This window comes from Artibeus jamaicensis, unplaced genomic scaffold (assembly GCF_021234435.1).
Source record: "Artibeus jamaicensis isolate MK-2021 breed Jamaican fruit bat unplaced genomic scaffold, CSHL_Jam_final scaffold_286, whole genome shotgun sequence".
Taxonomy (NCBI): domain Eukaryota; kingdom Metazoa; phylum Chordata; class Mammalia; order Chiroptera; family Phyllostomidae; genus Artibeus; species Artibeus jamaicensis.
In genome coordinates this window covers 735604-759778 of record NW_026522034.1, presented here as the reverse complement: position 1 = coordinate 759778, position 24175 = coordinate 735604, and the positions used below count along the sequence as shown (strand labels likewise).

The following is a 24175-nucleotide window of genomic DNA, read 5'->3' as shown; positions in this document are numbered from 1 at the left end:
GCCAGGGCTAAATAAAAACTTGTTTAAAAAATCAACCAATGAAGACTTCCACCAAGACAGAGGTGTAGGTGGAAACATTGTGCCTTCTTGCACAACCAAGTCTAAAAACAACAAAGTTTTAGCAACAAAAAATGCAGCCAAACCACAGAAAATTGAACTATACAGGAGTCTGACAACAACGAACCACTCAGCTAGACTGGTAAGAGGGGCGGAGCCAGAAGCGGAGCGGGTTGGGCAAAAAAGATCCCCCCGCCCCAGGCTTACAGGCAGCCAAGGGCAAATCCCAGGTGAGGGGTAGCGATGGGGAGACCCAGTGAGGGCGCAAGGTGGTAGGCTGACCTCGGTCACACCTTTGCTCACAGATAAACCAGCGAAGGAGCAAGCAGTGAGATGGACTGGGCAGGCCCCAGTGGCAGGAAGGAGCAAAGGGGACCGCTACTGCCCCTCTCTGACCCTGCCCCCACATACAGCATCACAAACCAGCGACCTGGGTGGCCCCGCCCTGGTGAACAACTAAGGTTCCTCTCCTCATACGTAACAGGAGCGAACAGATAAAAACATGGCTCAGAAAGAACTCAGAGCTCCAGAGACCATAAATCTAAGTGAACAAGAAATTGCCAACCTATCAGAGGCACAGTTCAAAACACTGGTGATCAGGATGCTCACAGAACTGGTTGATTTTAGCCACAAATTAGAGGAACATATGAAGGCTAAACAAATTGAAATGAAGGAAAATGCACAGAAAAACAATAGTGATGAAAAGGAAACTGGGACTCAATTCAAAGGAGTGGACCAGAAGGAAAAAAAAAAATGACCAACAGAAAAGGATGAAGAAACAAGAATTCAAAAAAATGAGGAGAGGCTAAGGAATCCCCAGGACATCTTTAAACGCTCCAACATCCGAATTATAGGGGTACCAGCAGGGGGAAAGGCACAGCCACCAGTGGAAAACTTATTTGAACAAATAATAAAGGAGAATTTCCCCAAGCTGGCAAAGGAAATAGACTTCCAGGAAATCCAGGAAGCTCAGAGAGTCCCAAAGAAGTTGGACTCAAGAAGGAACACACCAAGGCACATCATAATTACATTAGCCAAGATTAAAATGAAGGAGAGAATCCTAGAAGCAGCAAGAGATAAGGGGACAGTCACCTACAAAGGAGTTCCCATCAGACTGTCAGCTGATTTCTCAAAAGAGACCTTACAGGCAAGAAGAGGCTGGAAAGAAGTATTCCAGGTCATGAAATTTAAAGACCTACATCCGAGATTGCTCTATCCAGCAAAGCTTTCATTTAGAATGGAAGGACAGATAAAGTGCTTCTCATATAAGATCCATTCAAGTGGTTCATCATCCCCAAGCCATTATTATATGAGATGTTAAAGGGACTTATCTAAGAAAAAGATAAAAAGGATGAACAGTGAAAGGACAGCAAACTCACAGTTATTAAGAACCACACCTAAAACCAAAGCAAGCTAAGAGGACAGCTAGATCAGGAGTGGAACCATAGAAATGGAGATTACATGGAGGGTTAGCAACAGGGGAGTGGGAGGAGGAGAAGGGGGGAGAAGGTACAGAAAATAAGTAGCATAGACAGTAGATAGAAAATAGATAGCGGGGAGGGTAAGAATAGTATGGGAAATATAGACTCTAAAGAATTTGAGACACATGTTCATGAACTAAAGGGGGAAATGGTGGGGGAGGGGTATACAGGGTGGAGGGGAAGGGAGGGGGGAATAGAGCAAATGTAATGGCATAATCAATAAAAAATAAATAAATTAAAAAAAAATAAAATATACTTAAAAATCAACCAATGAACACATAAATAGGTGGAACAAATCTGTTTTTTTTCCTCTCCTTTCTCTAAAATCAGTAATTAAAAAAATTTTAATCCTAATTTCAGCTTATTTAAATCTTTCTAATTGATTACAATCAATGTAAGACTTTACATTGTGTGGAAGTCTGATGTGCTCCTATATCTTAATTATGGCCAAGAACATAGTCTTTCTAGCAAGAATGTTTTTAACTTACTTTATGGCAAAAGCATTTGATCAGTTTGTATAAATACTGGAAAGGAAGCGACATTGATGAATTAGTGACTTTTTTTAGTGACCAATCTAAACTTGTTTCGGCTCCCTCTTTCCAGAAGCAAAGAGAGGTGGTCAGCACACTCTAGACGTTGTCGGATACAAGGAACAAAGGTCATCTAAAGGTCCCATGTGCTTCTCCGTCCATGCCCAGGGTAAGGGTCCAAACCAGGGTTGCGGCCCCCGCCGGGCTGTGGTCGGGCTCTCTCTATACAGTTTTGTAGCTGGCTGGAAGTGGATTCCCACAAACCTTACAGACAAGAGTGTGGTCACCATCTCCCTGGGCAAGGGCCTGACCAGGGGCCAGGTGGCCAACTTGGGTCTCTTGTGCTCTCTGGTGTCACTTCAGGGAGACAGCATTCTCGCTGCCACCCCACGCATGAAGCATGACGATGTCGGGAAGGGCTTCCACGTGGGAGCTGAGCCCTCCTCGCCTGGCTCCGCTAGATGCAGGCTGTGCAGCCCCAAGCAGCCCAGGAGCCTGGGACCCAGCCGTCACTGCCACTGTGGACCAGGACTACCCCAACAGACTTTGTTGTTACGAAAGAAAATGGTTCTTCAGTTCCTTGGTGTTGTTTTTCTGCATTTATTGAGACTGTGACCCAGAAGTTGTGAATAAGGTAAAATCATAGCGATTGTTATTTTTAGAACAAGCCATGAAATCTAAAGAGACAGCAAGTAGACTTGTGGTTTCCTGGAGCTAAAGGCAGGAACAGGCGGGCGGCACGTGGCCAGGAGGGGCTTTCGGGGGCACGGAACTGTTCCAAAACTGCACTGTAGTGATGGCTGCACAATTTTGTGAAAAATCACTGAATTGTAGTAAAATAGGCAAATTTTATGGTAAGTTATGCCTCAATAAAGCTATTAAGTCTTTAAAAAGCAACACCACAGAGATGTATCTTTCAGCAGAAGCAAGAGCGGCCCTGTGTGCATGTCGGACACTGGGCACTGACGGTCAGCTCCTGAAGCAAAGCGAGGGGGTCCCTGAGGCGCTGCTGGTGACCCCGAGTTTCGCTTCCTGACCCAACAGGACACGCCTCCTGCACCCAGACCCAGCCTGCTCACACCTGGGGAGCGTGGGGCTTGGTCACAGGCCAGCACTAGCCCTGCCCCGCCTACACTAGCAACCTGTGTCCTCATCTTCCCTGGGGGCCTAAACCCCTGCTTCGAGGGCACTGCATCTTGAAACTCGGGAAGGTGGCCTGAGCCCCAGGCAGTGGTCAAGGGCCATGCTCGGGCTCGGGACACAGTCTGCTTTCGCATTCTTTCAGGGACTTGTTAAGGCATCGAGCACAGTGACCTTTGAGCTGACTGAAATGAACGCAGGGAGCTACACCAGGACCTGAGGGGTGTGCTCATAAGGTTAATGGTGAGGGTGCTGGGCTGGGAAGAGCATTCAGAATGTGCCCGCTTGGCACTTGGTGTCCCTCAGCCAGAGCTCTGGCTCCGGGGTTCCTGGAGAGCTTCCACAGTAACCGGCAGGCAGGTGACCCCCGCGCCCCCAGCACCAGCTGCAGGACAGTGCCTGTGGATGCCTGTGGTCTGCTGTGGCAGAGGTGCTTGGTTTTGGGCGGGCAGGGTGGACAGGAGGGCCCTGGCATCCGTAGGGCCCAGCAGGGCCAGGGCAGGAAGGGGGCGGGGAGCCTCGGCCTGGGCCCCTGTGGCTGTTCAGCCTTCTTTCCCTCTACAAGTTGCTGCTTCTGGGGAGAAGGGGAGGCTGTATCCTTCGTCCTTCAAGAGAAAACAGACTGGGAGGGAGGGGATAGAGAGAGGTCAGCCACCACTCGGTGGGGTCTTCAGCCCGAAACCCCGGAATGCTCGTGGTCACTGGAGGTGCTAAGCTGTCTCTCCACTTTCTTCTGGTCCTTGACCTTGAGTCCAATGTCCGCCCTCTTCTCGAAGTAGTCCACCAGCGCAGATTCTGTCAGGATGGAGGCCAGGATCTGCTCGAAGGAGATGCTCCAGTCGGCGTCCACCAAGCCCCCGCTGCGGGCGGAGGCCGAGGGGCTGCGGGGCTCCCCGCCCACCAGCACGGTGTCCTCAGCCAGGTCCTCGCACTGCAGGGAGCCCGAGCTGACCACCGAGTAGGAGGACATGGACATGTCGTCTTTGGTTTCGTCGTCAGACAGGTGCTGGGAGGGAGAGCCCTGGCCCTCGCCACCGCCCTCGTCACCCGCCGCCTGGCTCTCTGGCGGGGCTTTCCCAGGCAGGACGTCTCCACCGCCTTTGGCCTGGGTGTCACTCTCAGCTGGTGGCTGCAGCTCCTGAGCAGGGTCCTGAGTGGTGATGGGGGCTGCGGGCTGGTCATCCCCGGGGGCACCGTCCCGGGGCTTCCTGCCTGGCTGTGCGGAGAACCTCTTCCCCACCTCCCCGATGCGCAGCAGCAGGCTGGCCACTGTGGCGATGGCGTGGTACAAGACCTGCTCCATGGAGTCTTCACTGAACATGTTGTACAGCGTCTTGCATAGCTCAATGAACTGCTCCTTTTAAGGGGAAAGGCAGAGAAAGGGCAGGGAGGTGGTAAGAGGGGTCAGATGGTCAGTGCTGGCCCTCTATGCGCTGGGGGGGGGTGTCCTGTTAGTCGTGCCCATGGGGGCCAAAGAGGGAAGCAAGGCTTTCGAAGGCCTCTACTCCCCCGCTGCCTTCTCCCAGCACAGAGAGCGGCCTGGCCTCTCCCCGTCTCCATGACTGTTCTGCTGGCCGAAAGGGACCTCTTCCTACCACGACTCTCCAAGCCCAGGGTTTTCTGTGCTTTGGGGCCACTGGGAGCCTTTTTACATCTTTAATCAGAAGCGACTTCAACTCTGCGCTTGACGAAGAGGGTGTTGACAAGGCAGGGGCAGCCTGCTTTGTTGAGGGACGTGGGGAGGTCCCCTTTCAAGCCCTGAAACCACAGGTGCAGGCCTCCTGGGTGCCCCCTCCTCAGCAGGCGGGGCGGGGGGGGGGGAATCCCCTGAAGACAGAGCAGGCCCATGCTCAGGTCGAACTCAAGAACTGCCTTTGGTCACACGTCTGTGGCCCTGGCCTTGTGCCCTCCACAGAGACGCAAGCTCCGGCCTGGACACCTGCACATGAGCAATGCGCCCTCGTGGGCAGAGCGCCCCCCTGTGGGCTAGGCAGGAGCAGGAGCACTGGCAGGCCTCCCCATAGAAGGGAGTGTGTCGGTCTCCGCCTGGGGGTGGGGTGGGGGAGTGGAGGTGTGGCCAGCCTCCCCCAGGGTGTTTCTGGCTCAGGACAGTGAGTGAATGTGGGGCCCTGGAGCCCCTGGCCTACTTTTTTTTCTGGAATTGTCCCTGACTGCCATCTGACTGGCAGGCTCCAGAGGCAGGCAGAAGAACCCCCTACTCTGGGGGTGCTGGGGGGCACCCCACTTGGCCAGCATGCTCACAGCACATGCTGCAGGCCTGGTGGGGCCTACCTGGTTCATCTTGGGAAGGTCCTTGATGGTCTCCTTCTGCACCTCCTTCTCCTTGGCCCACATTTGAAGGTAGTGCCGACAGCTGGAAGGGCTGGTCCCCTTGTCCTCTGTGAGTTGGGAGGAAAAAATTAATCTCCATCTATCAAACGAGAGAGGGCTGGGGGCTGGTAGCAGGGAATGCGTGGGCCACGGTGTGGTCTGGCATGGAGCTACCTGGGTCCTTTCGTAAGACGGCCCAGCATTTGGGGAGGCAGAGAAAGAACACCCCAGAACACCAGTGGGCACTGCTGGGTTGTGCTAAAGTAGGTTTGACCCCCGAACAGATGAAGACAAGCCAGCCCATCTCCTCCAACATGGGATGGAGCTACATGGAGGTGGAGAGGGGACAAAAGGAGAGGGGCCTGGGCAGAGGGCAGGCCCTGGGGGTTGGGGAGAGGCGGCGACAGCCCAGGGCGTTCACTGCTACAGGGCTGCGGATGCGGGCAGGGCCTCTGGCCTTTCCGCAGGGAGAGCCTGGGAGGGAGGCGGGTCTGCCAGCTCCCTGGTAGGGCGCAACGGCCGGCCAGTGGAGACGGGCCTATTCATACCTCCTCTTTTTTCTTGGATGTCCTCATTTCCACCTCCCTCTCGCTCTTCCTGCCGAGGTGCTTCTGGACAACGGAGAAAAGAACACAGAGAACGGGCCTGCTGTGACTCCGAACCACCGAGGCCTGAGCTCTCCACAGGCGCAAACTCAGCCCCCACGGCAGGCCAGCCGGCAGCTGTGCACTCCTTTCTCCTCTGGTCACGGGAGCCCTAGAGTGGCCCGTGGCCCCCTCCTGTCTTCAGAAGGGTCACAGGTCTCACCCTGCAGTGTTTCAGTGGATGACGGAGCACGCGTTGGAGAAAAAGCCCCAAACCTAGTTTCTGTCCTATCTTCAGAAAACGCTCAAACTGCGGGCTCTCATTAGCCACTCAGCCTCCTACCAGCGCACTGGCTGAGGAGGGAGCTTTTAATGCAGTGTGGCTCTGCGTTCTGTGTTTGTAACAGGGACATGTCCGCCCTGGCTGGTGGCCCGGTGAGTTGAAGTGTAGTCCCCCACCCCAAAAGGCTATGGGTGTGACCCCCAGGAGGGCACCTACGTAGGGTGCTGGTTTGACCCCTGGTTGGAGCGTGTACGGGAAGCAATCGACTGATGTTTCTCTCTCCCCCCTTTCTCTTTCTTTAAAATCAATAAACACATCCTGAAGTGAGGATTACAAAGAGAAACAAATAAATAAACAAAATAAAAGTGACACATTTGCTGGAGTTGGCACGCACTGTGCCTGCTACGGTGACCTTGGGCTCAGGGAGAGGCAGGCTGCCCGACTCTCTTTGGGGTCGTGCTGGCCGAGGCCCCAACCCCCACAGCGGGAGGCTGGTGAAACAGCCTGGCCAGGAGGAATGTGTATTGCTTTGCAAATGGATTGTAACTCCCGGTCCTCTTTTGGGAGCAGCTTCTTGTCCTGTGTGAGTGCTTCTTGGCCTTTTCTCTTTCCACATACACACTGAGGTCATGTAATTTCGTGTCATGTGCAGGACATGGGCCCCTTTGTCTGGGACCCCTGGAGACAGCTCTCGGCCTCGGGGGCGGTCCTGCCTTGCTGGCCTGTGCTGCCGGTGCTCCTGTCACCGTGGGTGTGGAGGCTCTGCCTGCCCCACTAGGTCCCAGCAGCCGAGACCCCTGGGCACACCCTCCTGCCTCCCGCTCTCCCAGACCTGTTCCCGGAGGCAGTGTGACTAGTGGGGACCTCTGGCTGGCGGGAGCACCCCAGCTCTGGCCCTCCGTGGTGGTGGGACAGGCGTGCCTCTCTGGGCTCCGCTCCTCGCTGTGAAATGGAGACCCGCTCCCTGGGGCTACGGGGCGTGGAGGACAAATCAGGGTGCATGCACAGGGTTCTGTGCACGACAGGGGTCCTCTGCTTGCTTAGTTTGTGTACTTGAAGTCACGGCTCTCAGGCCTCACAGCTGAGGACGAGGAAGCCATGACCCTGCCTGCAGGACTGCCTGCCCTGGGTGTCTCGGCACCACTGTTTGGGGGCATCAACCTTGATGTGCACTGTGCACCACCTCCACCCTCAGGAAGCTACAGGGTGAGTCCTGGTCGGTTCAGCGAGTGTGTTCTACCCACCAGCGCAACCCCCAAGTCCCAGGCCCAGAAGCCCCCACTCTGGTCTGACGTGCAGGGACAACTTCTAACTGGCACACTCCACAGACACGTTTTCCCTAACGGAAAGGACGTGGGGACGTGGAAAAGGTTTCTCAGAGAGGGCGCCCACTGCCCTCCTGTCGCCCTCCTGCAGTGACAGCACATGTGCCTTCCCCTACGACCCCGACAACTGAAGGCTTTGCACACTCGCTGTGGAGCCGGTGCCCTGGCGCCCATACAGGGCCCACCGTTCGGCGAGCCCTCGCCGACTGCCCCCCATGAGCAGAGAGGCCACTGCTCCCCTCCCCAGACCACAGGAGTGCATGGCTCTGGGTCCTCCCGAGAACTCAGCCACAAGCGAGGTGTCCTGGACTGAGGGCTCGCCGGCCTCCTGACCCCGCAGGGGACTGTCAGGAAGATGGAGCCCAAGGCCTGGAGGAAGCCCGGGGCCCTCGGGAGCCCCTGCCCCAGGACTGACCTTGAGCCTCCCAGGGCAAGCACAGATCCAGATCAGAGGCCAGAGGAGATGCTGGAAGGGACAGCAGAGGAGCGGAGGGCAGAGGGAAGGAGAGGCCGGAGTCCAGACGGCAGAGACAAGAAATACGAGTGAGAGCCCCCCAGGGACCTGCCCGCAGAGAGAGAGCAGCACCCTTGCCTGCCGCCGCCGCCACTGCAACCCCTGGGAAGCAGCCCCCGCCCGGCCACCAGGGCTGCAGGCTGCCTGTGTGGGCCTTGCATCGGACAGCCAGCCGGCCAGCCAGGCTGCAGGGCCTGTCCCAGCAGCACTCACCTTCTGCGGAGCTGTCTTCAGTGAAATAGTGGGTTGCTTCCAGGGCTGACTCGGGCTCCTCCGGGCTCAGGGCTGTGCTCCAAGACAGAGGAGGGTGAGGGCAGGAGGAAGCAAGGTCACTCTCCCCAAGGCCCCCCTCCTGAGTCCTGGACAGAGCTTGGCTCCCCCACTGGTGTGCCCTGCCACTCCCAGCCTGGCCATGTGGCATGTGGTCATAGTGAGGCCGGACCCTGGCTGCTGCTACTTTCGTGACTTGTGCGGAGAGGGTGTGCGTGGAAGATGGCAGGTCAGGGCCCAGGTGCACTGCAGCCCTGGACAGAGCTGGCTCCTGGCCCAGTGCGGGAGCCTGGCCTCTGCCTCCGGGGATCCACTGGTGGCCAGTAACTACTCCCCTGAGGCGTGGAGGCCACTAGTGCTTGTCGCACTGCAGGGAAAACCAGCCACAGGGGAGACCCAGTTTTGTGGGGGGCAGGACTTTCCAGCTTTGGATGTGCGGACAACCTCTCAAACTGCCACCTGGGCTGAGCTCCGAGGCAGCTGCCGACCCCAGGGGCAGCCGGGAGCAGCCGCGCCCCACAGCGGAGCGCCCAGGCCAGAGTTCCGTCTGCCCAGGCACAGAACCTGCAGGGACCCTGCCTTGCAGAGCAGTCCTCTGGGCCGCCCCTGCTGAACTTAGGGAGCCTGGCCCAGCCACCTCATGATCTGCCTGCCTCCAGACCAGCCGCCCCACCGTGCCACCTGTCAGCACCTCCAGCAGGGTGGTGGCCCTGCTCACAGCCACAAGGCAGGACCCCCCAGGCCACCCCATGGGCCTTGACAGTACCCGGGGAGCCCCTCCACAGAGAAACTGGAGCCCTTGAGAAACTTAAGGGCAAGCTAATGAATGCAAAAGGCTTCGTTTCAAGCTTGAGTCTCCACTCTGATCCTCCTCATGGGTTTCAGCCACGCTGTCCATGTTCCCGAGGCCCCAGCCCATGGGCGGCCCCTCCCAGCTCACAGCCCTGCTCTCTGACCCTGACTGTGCTGTGCCTCAGCACACTAGCTCATGGGGAAGGGGCGCCCCCACTGCTTGGCACCCCCAGAGGCCTGTGCCTTGGACGCTGTGGGGCCAGCTCTGGACAGGTGAGTGCCCCTCACAGGGAGTGGGAAGGGCGGCTCTCACCTGGTGGCAGGTGCAACTTGTAGAGTACCTTGAGCTTGTCCGTCAGGTCTCCGTGGTACATCCCGCCTGTGGGGGATGGGCAGAGACGGGCTCACTGAGGAGAGGGCTCCCAATCCCACGTGGGCCCTCATTTGCACACCCCTCCTTCCAGCAGGTTCCCCTGGGCCTGTCTTCACAGCCGACTCCCTCTGCAAAGGGCCCAGTGTGTGCCCAGCCCCCTGCTCTGCCCCTTCTCCTGGGCCCACAGATGCAGCGGTGGGCAGCACTGCTCTGAGGGAGGAAGGGCTCCACTGGGCCCCCACACGTCCCCAGTGGAAACTGGCCTTGGGGCCACTCACTTATCCCTGTCACGAATTCCTTGAAGTTGATCAGCGAGTCCTTGTTCCGGTCCAGGAGCCGGAACATGCGCCCCGCCAGCACGGGGGTGTGGGCCCCGCAGGCCCAGGGCGTCAGGCTGGCGAAGAGCTCTTGGAACTGGCTGCCGTCGATGCGGTACTGCTCCAGGTAGGGCAGGCTGGGGTCTCGGCGCGCAGCGGCTGGCCGGCTGCTCCCCCAGTACTGACTGGCCAGGTGCTTGGCCTGCAGGGGGCGCAGCCCAGTAAGCGGGTGGTCAGCGGGCCCTCCTCCTCCCTACAGGGCTGCAGAGGCTGAGTGGTGAGCAATTGGCAGGACATGGCCTTGTGGGACCTCTCCGCCCGGAGCCGCCAGCCCTCATTCACAGGTGTGGGAGCTGGGCCAGGTGGTGGCTGGCTCCACTGTTCCGACCCTAAGGCCACAGCACAGCAGCTGCCCCAGAGGCTGGAGCAGAGGCAGCTGGGGGGGCACATGGAAGTGACCAGCGTGGCCTTTGCTGTCTGTGCCTAGCCTTCAGCACCCTCCCCATCCTCTGTGAGTAGCACCCCAAACTCAGGACAGTCCCTTCTGTTCTGCCCTCAAGCTATGGGGAAGAGAGGGCACATGGCTGCTCTGTCATGGCACCGTCACGGGGCCCTGGGCCTTCAGCTAAAACCACCTAGAAAGAAAAGTTCTCTTTCCAAGGGGTTACTGAGAGGCCAGGACGACTGCAGCTGCTGCTGATGGTCCAGCCACTCCACAGGGAGAGCAGCACAGAGGACGTCAGAGGTGGGGAAGCCTGATGGTGTGCTTGAGCGCCTGGTTTCAGCCACACCTGAAGCTGTGAATTCTTAGCTTTAGTCACGTTCTGTGTCAGCTGACTTGAGTGGACCTGCTGACACTTAAGAGAATGTCCTGCCTAAACGCCAAGGATTAAGTCCTGCCACGTGAGGTTTGTGCACCCGAGGCTGTTTTCGATCTCTGGCAGGAGAAGCTGTGCTGGGGGCGCGCTGAGGGACTAGGGCGGGCATGGGTGCTGCCGAGCTCTGGGCTGTCACCTTAAACACCATGTAGAGATCCTCCAGCTCTTCAACTGAGAAGCCAATGTCCCCAGGGATGGCCCGGACCTACCAGAAGAGAGAAATGGACATGGTGACGGATTGACTCTCAAGTTCTTGCTATGGGAAAAAGCACACTGCTCTTGGAGAGAATCCCCATGTGGATGAGAAAGAAGACACAAACCACCCTCTTGGTGCTGCCTGCTGGCCAAGCATCAGAGGGCCGTCCGTTCGGGAACGAGCGTGAGGTCCACTCACTTCCCCCCGATGCCCATCTGCCACCACTGAGTTCACACACGCTGCCTCCCGCTCTCTGTCCGGAACGCCCAGTCGGGGGACCCAGGTGCGGGGCGGGAGTCTAGTAGCTGCAGTCTGGTCCCTGGGGAGACCCTGGCATGGCTCCCGGGAAGGTGTTCTAGAACACTTCGGTAAGTTCCCCCAGAGGTGAGGGGCGCTGCCAGGTGGGAAGGCTCCACGCAGAGCGAGATGGCGCTTGGCCTACAGACTCCAGGGTGTCGGATGTGTTTCCCAGTGACGAGCCCATGAGCGGGGAGCTGGGACTGGCACCCACACCCCCTGCCAGCCCCCAACGAGGCGGCACCGGGGAGCTCGGCACCTGCCTGCCCTGAGGGGAGACTGGAGATGGCGCAGTGGGAGCAGCCCTGGGCCCCCACCCCACCGGCAACCCCCACCTGCCGCCCTGCCGGAGCCCGGCACGCACCACGCTCCTCTTGGCCGTGTCCTCCAGGGACTGGATCACCTTCAGCCTCTGTTTGAACCGCATCTGCTCGATGTCGTCAGCCCTTAGGCTGCCGAACTTCTGTGGGCCAGAGGTGACTCCGTGAGGTCAGGGAGGCCGCTCTGCAGAACGCCACCCTGCGAGGCCGCCCAAGCGTCCCCGGAAGTGCTGACCTCATAGGACACTTTGAGGAGGTCGAAGATGTCCACCTCTTCGGGAGGGTCATCTCCGCTAGTGAGCAGGGCGTGGAGGTGCGGGATAGGTGGAGAGACACTCTGCTTATTGACCACGTTATCCAGGTACCTGTGGGGATCAGGGAGACAGGGGCATCTTACTCTCTGCTAAGTAATGGCAGGGGGTTCCAACTTGCACAGCCTCCACATCAACAAGGCAGCGTGCCAAGTGCTGGGCACCCACTGGTGGGTGGGGACACAAGTCTGGGGAATGGGTTGCCCTGAGAGGCATTGGGGGGAAGGCCTCGTCTGCATAATGCCAGGGGCCAGACTGTCCCCTGGGGGCCCTGGGCAGGACCCTCTATAAGCTCAGATCCCACCACAGCAGGGGGCGGCTCTGTCCCTGCAGGGATGTGCTTCCTCCCTCTGCTGGGAACCCGGGAACGTGGGGACACCCTGGTCAGGAAGAGTCACGGGCCAGGAGAAAGGTGCAAGAGGAACCTAGCTGTGGGGGTGTCTTCAGGGACTTGCTTCCCCAGGGACGCAGCCTCAGGACAGGGCTTGGCTCTGGTCCCCAGGACCGTAAGTCCTCCCGGCTCCCCGGCTGGGCCTGACACTGCAGTGGGAGAGGGTGGTCGGCCTCCTGCCCCCACACTTCCTGTTCCTGAGGCGGGGCCTGCTGTGTCTGGCATGAGAGGTGGGCACGAGAACCAGTCTCAGACTCCAGCCACGGGCTGAGCCTCCTGACATCACTCTGGACGGAGAATGGGACCCCTGCAGGCCTCCACGGCACCTGGGCTGGCTCAGCAGGTGAGTGACAGTGTCCCGGGCTCTCCCGGGCGGCTGGCACCCCAGGCCAGGCAAACCCACGCACATGGGCAGCAGGACCGTACTGAGCTCAGGGCCCAGACTGCAGTGGGCCAGGAGGGACCTCGACGGAGGGGTGTGAGGGGCAGGCCGGGGGACTTGGCTCCTCTGCACAGAGAACCACGAGTGGTACAGGGAGTCCTTGTGTCCCAGGGAAGAAACAGGCCAGAGTCCAATCAGAAAGGGCCCAGTGGGATGCTGGTGGGTGACAGGGGAGCAGGGAGAACCATAATGAAGCAGGCATAGGACCCCAGGCAAAAGTGTCGTGGGCTGGAGGGCAGGGGCTGGATCCCCTGGAGTGTCTACGAGGACGAGATGTGGGGACTGGAGAGGAGGCCACCAGGACCACTGTTTGGAGGTCACGGCAGCCCCAGTGTGGGGGCCTGGCCTGGGTGGCAGGTGGGAGGGATGCTGCTGGGCTCCAGGAAGCAGGAGCCAGAGGCCCTGCTCCTCCCACTGCCTGCCGCCCAGCAGGCCCTCCACCCAGCGCTTCCAGGCTGCCTCCTATTTGATCTTTTCCAAGTGGGACCGCTAACCCCTGTGCCTTTTGTCTCCAGGAGAAGGGAGACTCCCTCCTGCCTCTGGGAGTGTCCCTGACTCTAGCCCTGGCCCAGAGCTAGTGGTCAGGGGGTGGGGCCACTTGGTCACCTGCCCAGGACGGTCATGGCCTCGCCCTCGTCGCTGCAGCCCAGCAGCTGCTCCATGTTGGCATCCAGGACAGCCAGGGCCACCTGCAGGACCACCTTGATGCCCTCATAGAAGAAGCAGTCGACAATGACCACGGCGCTCTCGAAGGGCATGACGCTGAGGAAGAGGGTGAGGAGCCAGGACAGCGAGATGCTGGCAATGACCCCTAGCTCCTGCATCTTCTCGGACAGCTGGGGCAGGAAGTCCCTTGTGAGCTCTTCGAAGATGCCTTGGTCTACCAGGGCCCCTAGAGAGAGCACCGAGCGCGTGGTGAGCCCTGCCCACCTCTCTGAGGCCCTGTGTGGGGCCCGGCGCCTGACAGGCAGGAAGCTGAGGGTCCTTGGCCAGCTCCGTTGCAGCAGGGGCTGAAGAGGGGCGGGGTAGGCGGAGAAAAGAAGAAAGAAACCCTCTACTCTTACTTTCTACAGCTTCCAAACCATTTTATAAAAAGAACGACTCCTCCCATTAGACTGGATTTTTTTTGGGGGGGGAAACACGAATTTCTCCCTGGAAGTGTCATAAGTCACAGGGGCCTCAGTGTAGCTTCTGCACCTGCCATGAAGCTGGTGAACAGATGCGACTCTAAGGAACCCCAAGAGTGGAGACCCAGAAGACAAACCAGAAAGGAGGGACATCTCGAGAGAACAGGCGTAGTAACAGGTTCCATGACTAGGGGAGCAAGTGTGCTGTGCACAGAGGCTGCCTGTGGGTGCACGCGGGGCGGGGCGGGAGACAGGTGGGGACGAGGCTGTGTATCTTCCAAGGTAAAAAGTTTAAGAAGAGTTAGACAGATAGAAGTACAGGCACCAAGCTGTGCCTGTACAGGGTTTTAAAACCCTCCGAAGTGTAACCTGGTGTCTTCCCGCCAGCCTGTGCTAGGGAGTCCACGGGAAACCTGGCGAGCCAGCTGGGGCCTGCAGCCTGCAGCGCAGCTGGGAGGTGCACGGCTCTCGGGTGCGGCATGCTGGGCAGGGGGTCCGACCCCGGGAGGTGCAGCCGCACTCTGGGGGCCCCCCGGCTGGGGCACTCACCCACCACCCTGGTGTTGTAGTAGTCGGGCAGCATCCGCTCGCAGAGGGCCACCAGCAGCCAGAAGGCCTCTTCCTCGCTGCCGTAGAGCAGGAGCACCGAGGTGACAATGTTCATGGCCTGTGGGCACAGACATGGTGAGGGGAGGCTCTGGAGCTGGACACTGAGGGGAACTGTCCGCTCCCCCAGAGGGCTTTGCTCTATAGCAAACCATCCCACACTGGGCTCCGGGCAATTGGTCCAAAAGCAATTTGCAGGAAGCCAGTGTGACAAAGCCAGGCAGCCGGTCCCTCACATGCACCCATGGGCACGTGGAAAACCGAAGGTAGACATGAGCGTGTGGCGCTTCTTCAGAGTGATGTCCGGTATCGGAGCTGTGTCACAGTGCAAACGCGTGTGAGTGGTGTGCGAGGCTACATGGCTACAGGGAGGCTATGGCGGGGGTGTGGGGGACAGAGGACAAAGGAGTGTAACACTCAGTTAAAGCTGGCACAGCAGCTCCCTGTGCACTGGGAAGATGTCAGGCAGAACAGCAGCCCTATCGGAAGTGGCTTTTGGGGAGCTGGCTTGCTTCTCTAAAACCCAGGGGCCGTCCGTGGGAAACAGAGCCATCTGCCCCGGCCGGGAAAATACTCCGGAGGTGCACAATGAAATGCGAGTGGAAGCCGCGTGACGGGACACCTCACATCGTCAGGATGGCTGTCACCAACACACAGAGGTAATGAGTGCTGGCGAGGACGCGAAGAGACTGGGCACCACCGGGAGTGGAGGAAGGTGCCGCTTCTGCGTAGAGCGCCGATTCCCCAGAAAGCTGAACTCAGGGTTACTGCACGACTGGCACTGCGCCCCGGGTTTGGACAGCCAGAGGTGGGGGGCCACGTGCCTGTGCACCAGGAGATGGACTGACCAGTGTGGTCCATCTGGACGATGGGGCTTTTATTCAGCCTTAAAAAGGCAGGACACGCGGACCCCGCCACGGCACAGGGGGACCTGGAGGACACCACACTTGGGGAAGCAAAGCCACCACAGCGGCACAGCCCCACGGCGCCGAGGCCCCTGGGGTCGGGGGCAGCTATTTAATGGTGGGGTGTGTCCGCTTCACAAGAGGAAAGAGCCCTGGAGGCGGCGCCAACACGGCTGCCCGAGGACACGCTGAGTGCGGCAGAGACCGCAGGCCTCCCACTGCATGTCCCACGGCCCTGCACACCAGCACCAAGACTGCGGGAGCCAGACCAGACGCACGCAGCACGGGGATGCGATCCGCAGTGGACATCATCTTCAATCACACCTTCCCCTGTGGCCAGGCACTTCCTGGGGCGCAGGCCCAAGGATGAGAGGGGCCTGCTGCCACCACCGCTGGCGCCCGCCCCCCTCACCTGGCAGTAGCCGATGGTGGGGTTCCGGAAGGCGTAGGCAGTCAGCACCCGCCGGAGCGCAGCGATGCCGAGCTCGTTCTGGAAGGCGGGGTGCTCAGGCATCGAGCGGTGCAGGTCGCGCTCGATCTCCTCGGTGGCCAGGCTGGACTTCCCCGTGGACTGCTCCACCAGGTCAGCGTAGTAGCCGGGGTGAGTCACCATCTCGTTCCAGGCCCCTGTGGAGAGAGGGTGGGCAGCTGGTCTCCCCTCCTACCACACCCGCCTGCCCCTGGACTGGGGGCGCACTGCCAGAGCAGCGCTGCAGAGCGGAAGGGGAACTCTGGGGTCAGCCGTGTGGTGTGAGGTGAAGGCTCCCTGGTGACTGCTCCAAGTCCCAGAGGCCGACACCATCCTCCTGAGACCCTCCGAGTAGGGAAGGGTGTGAGTTCTATCGGAGCCCGTCCTGAGGGAAGGGGGTCTCGGGGGGAGGGCTGCCTGCGTCCCACTTCAGGTGGGAATGTACCATCGCAGCAACAGCACCCCACCCTAGTGCCTGCTCCCCAGGACACCCCTCCCATGTGGGCCCAATGGGCTCCCCCCTACTGAGGAGCCCCATTTCCGCCCTGAGAGGGAGGCCGGCCGGAGTCAGTGGGGCAGCTCACCAGAGAAGAGGAGCCAGAGCTCCCCGCGGAGGCTCTCGGGGATGCCCTTCAGCACCAGCTCCCGCATCCTGGCCGTGCGGTACATGCACATGCCACGCCCAAACTCGAAGAAGTGGATGTTCCACGACTCCTCCTTCATCTTCTCCTTGGCCTGTGGGGAAAGCAGCAGGGAGCCTGGGGTGTGGCCCAGGTGCTGGGGCCAGGGGCTCTCGGGCTCTCCTTCCCCACTGAGCATGCAGACTGGCCACCTCAGGCTTCCAAGGGCTCATGGTGAAACTGCCACCAGCTCAGGCTGGGCTGGGCACAGCCCCGCCCTCAGACAGCAGGCTCCCAGGCCCCCCTGCAGAGACCAGCCTGCAGGCACCGTGCACGGTGGGCACAGCACTGCAGGCTGGCCCTGGCTGCCCTGGCCTGGGCCTTGGAGTCCGCGCTCTGGGCTTACCCCTTTGGCTCCCAGGTCCTCCACCGGGGCACCTCTCCGGAAGAGTTTGAGCAGGCCCTGGGAAGCGGTGGGCGCCTCCTGTGCGAGGGGGCCCTGCTGGCCCCCGCAGGGCGAGGCGGGGCTGGCTGGCTGCTCTGACGGCAAAGGCTGGAAAGAGGAACACAGAGGAGAAGCTGGGCCCTCGGGCCGCCCTCGTGCAGACAGTCACCACCTGGGAGGCAGCACCTGACCTGGGCGAGCAGGAGGCCACACGTCAGCCTGGTCCGCCAGACGCCGGCACTGTCCTCCTTCACCAGCCTCCCCAGGCTGGCCGGCCTCCACTGGGAGGCCCTCTCAGCGAGGTCAGGGCCAGGAGAGGAGAAACTCCGAGAAGCCAGCTCCTGTGCCTCCCCAGTGCCTGACTGCGGAGCAGAGTTCCGGGGACGCTGTCCCTGTTCCAGCCTCTGAGGTGCGGGCCCAGCTCAGCTGCTGGGATGGCTGCTGGTGGCGGCTGCCCTGACTGTCCCAGGCCCCTGGCCAGTGACTGGCTCTGGCTGGGACTGTCAGGTGACAGTGCTGGGGAGGCCATGGAGCAGGAGCAGGGAGCCTCGCGGGGAGAGCGCACAGGGCCCATCCGCAGCCCGGGCCCAAGTCTGCCCCGCTTTGTCAGAGCAGCAGGGTCCCACCCGATGTAGTCCCTCCTGCGCTGCCCTCTGCGCCTGCCCTCCAAGGAAGGCAAGAGATCCTCTCTCCCTCAGGCTGCCTGCACACCGTGCTCCTGGGACCCCGAGGGTTCCAGGGTGTGCTGGCCGGCACGCCTCTGCTTTGGACACTCATGCCAGCTCCAGAAGGGGCTTTAGTCAGTGCTCTGCTGCTTCCAATGAGGTTGCTGGGGCTTTGAGGGCGAAGATGAGGATGCAGACCCAGAAGTGGGTGTCAAGAGGGGCCCCCACCTGTGGGCCACCTCTGCTGCGGGCTACTCTCCCACAGGGTCCGAGCTATATTAGGGGAGGTGCCAGGAGAGCTGGAGCCCGGGAATCGGCTTTTCCACTGCACGGAAGGCCGAGGGCAAGAGAAAGGAGCCCTGTGCATTCTAGGAACAAGTGGGGAGGGGGAGGGGACACAGTATGGGGCTGGCAGAAGGAAAGGGGGCGCCAGGGACGAAGATCTACAAGGAGGCCCTGACCTTCAGGGTTCTTCCCTGGCTTTCTGGAACCTCTGCCTCCAGCCCTGACACTACCAACAGAGAAAGCAAGTTCCTGCGTGACCACCCCACCTTCCCCGCCACTCCCCGGGGGCCAGTCTCCCGTCAGAGTGCACACCCACCTCCTCCAAAGGCACAGCATCGAGTCCCTCAGGCTCTGTGGCTGACGCCTGACACCGGACCCTGCTGGCACCTGCCTTCCAGGGCGGCTGGCCACCGTGGGCACCGCTCTGTGTGGCAGGCACCACACGGCTGCCTGGGCTCCTGTCCTGGCCCTGACCCCCCACCCCCAGCTCGCCTGGCACCCCCGCACCTCTAGAGCTGGGTCCCCGACGCTGGATCTCCGCCCTGAGCTGGGGCCACCCGGCTGCTGAGACGTTTTGTGCAGGAAGTCAGAGACCCTCTGAACCAAGAAGTCGCGGTCTTTCAGGTTGGCAAACAGGAAGGTCATTTTGCTCTTGGTGCTGATGGACAGAGGGCTGGGCAGGACGCTGGAGCTGTCGGCTTTTTCGACAATGGTCACCTGAGAAGGCAAGGACACCAGGTGTCTGTATCTTGGGACAAATGTTGGGAGGCTCTGCGGCCGTGAGCGCACAGCGGCCTGTGGTGGCCCTCCCGGGAGGGCGCAGTGAGTGGGCGGGGGCACTCGGGCCGCCACGCTCCTGCTGGCCCCCGCTGCTTGCTGCTGGGAGGAAGCTCTGTGCATGCCTCAGCCTTGCCTTCCCACCTGTCAGCCCAGCAGGTATGTCGCGAGGACGGTGGGCCCAGCTGCCAGCTCTTCCTTTGCTCGGGAGCCCAGGGAGCAGCCCTCGCACAGCCGTCCTCAGCACCGATTCCCGGAATTTGTGCTGGAAGGTGTGGCTGGGTCCCAGTCCCGACCGCAAGAAATGTGGAGGAACTGCACAGGCCTGGAGGGTGCAGGCCAGGTTTTCAGGGGCACCTCTGCAGAGCCCACCACTGGGGTGGGGCAGACATGGCCATGCAGGCTGAACACGGTCAGCAGGGGCAGTGGGGCTGACAGGCCGACCGGGAGGCCACCAGGCAGCTTTGGGCTGAGGCTCCTCTGGGGAGGCAGAGGCTGGGCTGCGACTGGTGCAGCCGGGTGAGGAGGGGTGGAGACCTGGCTGCCACCCTGGGGACGTGCCAAGCTGGCCGGAGGGACAAGGACAGGCCGGAGACGCTGGGGCCGGATGATCAGGGGTGTGCCTGCATATGTGTGTATGTAAAGCATATGTACATGTGTATGCTCGTGCACGCACACATCCATGTGTGTGCGTGTGCACACATAGGTGGTGTGTGCCACACACCAGTATTCTGTGCATATCAATGCGCACACATGTGTGTGGTGATGTGTCATGTATGTTCAAGCACACCGATCTACATGCATGTGAGCTGAGATGGGGGCGGTGGGCAGCTCACAGGCCCAGCAGGAGAAGACACTGGAGGTGCCGACATGCTGACTGACATTTTACTTAAGTGCACAGGCAGCTGTGGGAGGGAGGGTCCCAAAGGGGCAGGGTGTGCACAGGACATTTCTGAGGGGCTCCAGCAAGTGCTGGTGTCCCAGGTGGCAGCTGTAGAGAGGAAGAGACATGCTGTGGTCAGGATGCAGAAAGGAGGCCAGGTCAGCCCTGGCTGGTGTGGCTCAGAGGATTGAGCACCAGTTTGCAAACCAAAGGGTTGCCGGTTCAATTCCCAGTCAGGGCACATGCCTGGGTTGCAGGCCGGGTCCCCAGAAGGGGGTGTGGGAGAGGCAACCACACACTGATGTTTCTCTCCCTCTCTTCCTTCTTCCCTTTCCCTTTCTCTAAAAATAAATAAATAAAATCTATTTAAAAAAAAAAAAAGAAAGGAGGCCAGGTCAGAGTGCCACGTCCTCTTCCAACCCTGCTGTCTGACAAAGTCCGGGCATGGAGGATTCAAGTTCAAAGAATCTGTCTCCCCAGAAGAGAACGTGGCATCCAAAATGGGTTAACAATTGGCTGTTTTATTTTAATTATTTTACTCTTGCCACTGAGTATGGACATTGTACTGTACTTACTTATTCCTGTGAAAATCACCAAAGAGGAGGGAACAGTTTAGGGGAAAACATTACTATTCCCCACGAAAGTGCCTGAAAGGATGGAAAAATCTCCACAGATTCCCCTCTCCCTTATACAGGGGAGTACAACAGCCAGAGTAATATAATTATTAACCATAAGGGAAAACATGTCAAGTTGTATAAATTACCCTGGTTTGAGCAACTTAAGGCGATCAGGACCGCCATAGTATACCAGAAATAAGAAAAACAAGTTACATATTTGTTTAAGTAATCAAAAGGTGGTGGGATTGTTAGACTTTTATATTTCAGGTTCATTGATTCGCATAATTCCAATGAAGTTGTACAAAATAGTTTCTTGACCAGAGAATAAAGTCCCTGTATGTCTAATAGTTGTTAGAGTAATAGCCCCTCCTTTACCTTGAATAAGAATATATATCAACTACACAGGCAAAGAAATAACAAAAGCTAGTTAGTTATTACAAACTAAACAGTCACTAGGGAGTCAGAATTTATGGTACACAGAAAAACATTTTGGGCAAAAAAAAAGGTAGATAGCTAAGTTAGACATCACAAGGGCCTTATAATAAATTTCCTATTTTCTCTACTCAATTCTAGCGTATCCTTTTGCCCTATGACAAATTCTGAGAAACTTTAACATACAATAGGATACTTCTAATTGTCTGTTTAATGGCTCTCCTAGTTAAAATAATCTTTGTTCTTTATAACTAAATCTATGGGAACTTTCGTACTTTTACTGATTACCTTTGTATTAATTTTTTCTGCTTAAATGATCATGTTATACTGCAAATATTAATCACTACCTGAAATGAAAATATAAAAACCTGCTTGTACTTGCAATAAACGGAACAGAGCTTCACTGTCCTTTGAGGCGTGTTGTCATCTGTCTGTTACCCAGCGCCAACGCCTACCCTCACCTGTGGGACCCCTTGACCCGCTGCGGCTGTACCGCGGCATCAGAGTGGCTAGTGGTTCCTGCTTTTCACCAGAGCAGGTGGAGAGAGGGGCAGCGTTGCCCAGGGAGGGATAAGGAGAGCCCACGGGGTGGGCAAACTCTGTGCCTTGCAGCCAGCTCTCAGGGAGGGGCCCTGGGAAGCCCCCCGCCCCCCTCCCCGGTTGGGGTAGTGCTGGCCAGGGCCTCCACCCCGTGGTCGGGCCCCAAAACCCATCCCAGGAACCCAGGAACCCAGGGACGCAACAGGACAGTCCCGCTCCCCGGTTTGGCCAGCACTCTCTGCCATGGGAAATGTCAGGAGGTGTGGAGCTGGGTCCATGGAAAACCCCAGCCCCTCCCCCCGCCCTGTCCCCCCACCCCCAGCCTTGGGGCCCTGTCAGCAGGCCCAGTGCCAAACAGAGCGTGGGACGAAGGGCCGCCCGGCCGCTCATGTCCTCGCCTGCCCGGGCGGCGCGGCGGCCCACACCTGTTCACGGCTCCACCTGCAGCGGGGGGGGGGGCTTTGTCCAAACGCCAGGAAGGTCTCACTGCTCTAGGGTGTTTCAATTTAATTTTTATTTCTTTTTAAATCCTCACCTGAGGATATGTTTATTGATTTTAGAGAGAGAAGGGGGGGGAGAAAGACACCGATGTGAGAGAAACATTGATCGGTAGCCTCCCACACACCCCCCAACTGGGGACTGAACCTGTAACCTAGGTATGTGCCCTGATTGAGGATCGAACTCACAACCTTTTGGTGTATGGGACGATGCTCCAACCAACTGAGTCACCCAGCCAGGGCTCACTGCTCACAAAAGTACTATGATTTAGGTTATAACTTAAAAACCTCAATGTGTGACACTGGCTAAGAGCGCTGTCCTAATACACCAAGGTTGTGGGCTCAATTCCCAGTCGGGGCACATATAACAACCAACCAATGGCCCTGGCAGGCGTGGCTCAGTGGACTGAGTGGTAGACCCTGAACCAAAAGGTCGCTGGTTTGATTCCCTGTTAGGGCACATGCCTGGGCTGCCGGCCAGGTCCCTAGTTGGGGAATAGTGAAAAGCAACTGATCCATGTACAGCCAATCAATGTTTCTCTCGCACATCGATGTTTCTCTTCCTCTCTTTCTCCTTCCCTTCCCCTCTCTCTAAAAATAAATAAATAAAACTCTTACCAAAAAAGGGAACCAACCAATGAATGCATAAGTAAGTGGAACAACCAATCAATGTCTCTGTTTCTCCCTCTCTCCCTGTCCAAATCAATAAATAAAAATTAAAACCAACAAAAAAACCCCCGCACACCTCACTGGCAAGTCTGCCCTGCTGGGCCAGAGGAAAAGGTGGCCTGGAGACCTGCCGTGCCCCCTGGTCGGGCCTGCTGTCCGGTGCCCGAGGCCTCACTGGGCCCACTGCTCCTGCAGCAGTGCGGAGAGGGCCTCCGCCCCCCACAGGTAAGAGCTGACTTCCGGTGACACCACCTGAGGCTGAGCCACCACCAAGGCCGATGTCAGGCAGGAACAGCGAGGTGGCCTCTGAGCATGACGTTGTGGGGTTGGCGCAGGGTCAGTGTCCTGCACGTTAGGCTAAGGCAGAGCCCTGCCAGTCCCGCTGCAGGCCAGGAAGGCAGGTCTGAGGGGCGTCCTCACCGGCGAGGCATGGGTCCTTCCTGCAATTCCCTTACGGGCCGGTGGGTGCTCTCCTGGCACGCCAAAGCCCACGCCATCTGCCTACATGCCGAGGTGGCCCCTGGGGATGAGCCCTGGGCACCCACTCCTGAGAGGCCTGGCTGAGCAGGTACCCATCAGGACAGGTGAATGCTGAGGGCACCCCGGGCGAGTTGGGGCAGAGCAGGTGCTCACCTCCCGCAGGGGTATGATGAGGTGGCAGGCGTCCTCCTCCTTGCTGGCGAAGCAAATGTAGTTGCTGGAGATGAACATCTGGCCGGGGATGTGCAGCTTGCTGAAGGGCGTCCACAGGGTGCAGCTGGTGTGGCCGTCCAGGCGCTCGTCCCCAGGCAGCCGGAACGTGGCCCGGTAGAACTCGTTCTTGGCCCGTGCATCCAGATCTCTGGGGAGCCAGGGCGAGGCGTGAGGGGGGGGCGACAGCTGGGTGTTGGCCGCGGGTCTGGGCTCTTCGGGCTCCTCCCGAGAGCACGTCCTGCCCAGGGGTCTCTGAGTTCAACGCGCACACACTTTAAATGGCCAAGTAAAACGACCGGCAGAGGAGCGGTCGGCAAACAAACCCTTGGGCCCTACTGGCTGAAATAGGACTCTGGGGGGCTGACCGGTGTGCCTTGCCACTTTCCCAGGGGGTCCCTGCACCTGCCCTGCTGCTGTGCACTGGAGGGCCTGGCCCCAAGGAGAAGCCCGGACAAGGGCCTCCTCACAGGCAAGCGGTACTACGGCTTCCCCTGAAATGTACACCTGCCCTGCCCTTGGCAGAGCGGGGAGGGGGGCCTGGCCCTGGGCCCCTGTACTGGCTCTGCCCTGGGGGCTGCCGGCAGCCTGAGCAGGGCCTGGCAGGCACACCTGCACAGACAGCATCGGAGACTGTCTCGTCCCGGCCTCCTTCCTGTTCCTTCCAGAAGGTCACTTGCATCAGACAGTGACATCTTTTGATAGTGTTCTGGTCCTGAAGGAGCACCCCAGATCCTGGGCCCAGGCTGTGGGACCCGAGGGCTCCTAGCTGGCCTCGCGGGGTTGCCAGGAGGCTACGGCCAAGGAGTATGGCAGAGGTGCTCTGGGCAGGCTGGTCTCCGGTGTGGGTCCCTTTGTCCACCAGTTCCCAGACAAGGTGGTGGAGACCGCAGACCTCCCTGGCCACACTCAGCCCCAGGCCAGGGCCGCACAGCCACAGGGTGTAGGGGGCCTGTGGGGCCGCTGGCCAGCGAGTGGGGGAAGAGCTGTCAGCCACGGAGGGAGGGAGGCAGTGTGTCCTGGGCGTGGTCACTGAGGCAGCCCAGAGCGTCCTCTGGGCACCCTGCTGGAGGTGCGGGGAGCGCGGGCTGGCAGCAGCAGCAGGCTCCCACCCTG

At 59.1% G+C, this 24175-nt stretch overlaps 1 protein-coding gene across 2 annotated transcripts in view; it reads right to left on the bottom strand.

The window, feature by feature from the left end:
• Window positions 1-2652: 2652 nt before the first annotated feature.
• Window positions 2653-24175, bottom strand: part of TBC1D9B (TBC1 domain family member 9B) — a 34290-nt gene continuing 12767 nt past the window's right edge. Inside the window, exons 6-22 of one of the 2 annotated variants that reach the window (XM_037136360.2) lie at window positions 23003-23210; window positions 18462-18671; window positions 16966-17112; window positions 16524-16674; window positions 15883-16097; window positions 14509-14626; window positions 13439-13724; window positions 11924-12053; window positions 11733-11831; window positions 11012-11080; window positions 9959-10199; window positions 9621-9686; window positions 8459-8530; window positions 8147-8197; window positions 6088-6150; window positions 5501-5607; window positions 2653-4565 (exon numbers count right to left, since the gene is read on the bottom strand). In XM_037136360.2, coding sequence (XP_036992255.2) covers window positions 3879-4565; window positions 5501-5607; window positions 6088-6150; window positions 8147-8197; window positions 8459-8530; window positions 9621-9686; window positions 9959-10199; window positions 11012-11080; window positions 11733-11831; window positions 11924-12053; window positions 13439-13724; window positions 14509-14626; window positions 15883-16097; window positions 16524-16674; window positions 16966-17112; window positions 18462-18671; window positions 23003-23210 — 2920 coding nt within the window. In that variant the 3' untranslated portion in view covers window positions 2653-3878. The remainder of the gene's footprint in view (window positions 4566-5500; window positions 5608-6087; window positions 6151-8146; window positions 8198-8458; window positions 8531-9620; window positions 9687-9958; window positions 10200-11011; window positions 11081-11732; window positions 11832-11923; window positions 12054-13438; window positions 13725-14508; window positions 14627-15882; window positions 16098-16523; window positions 16675-16965; window positions 17113-18461; window positions 18672-23002; window positions 23211-24175) is intronic. The other variant, XM_037136361.2, reaches the window with a different exon arrangement.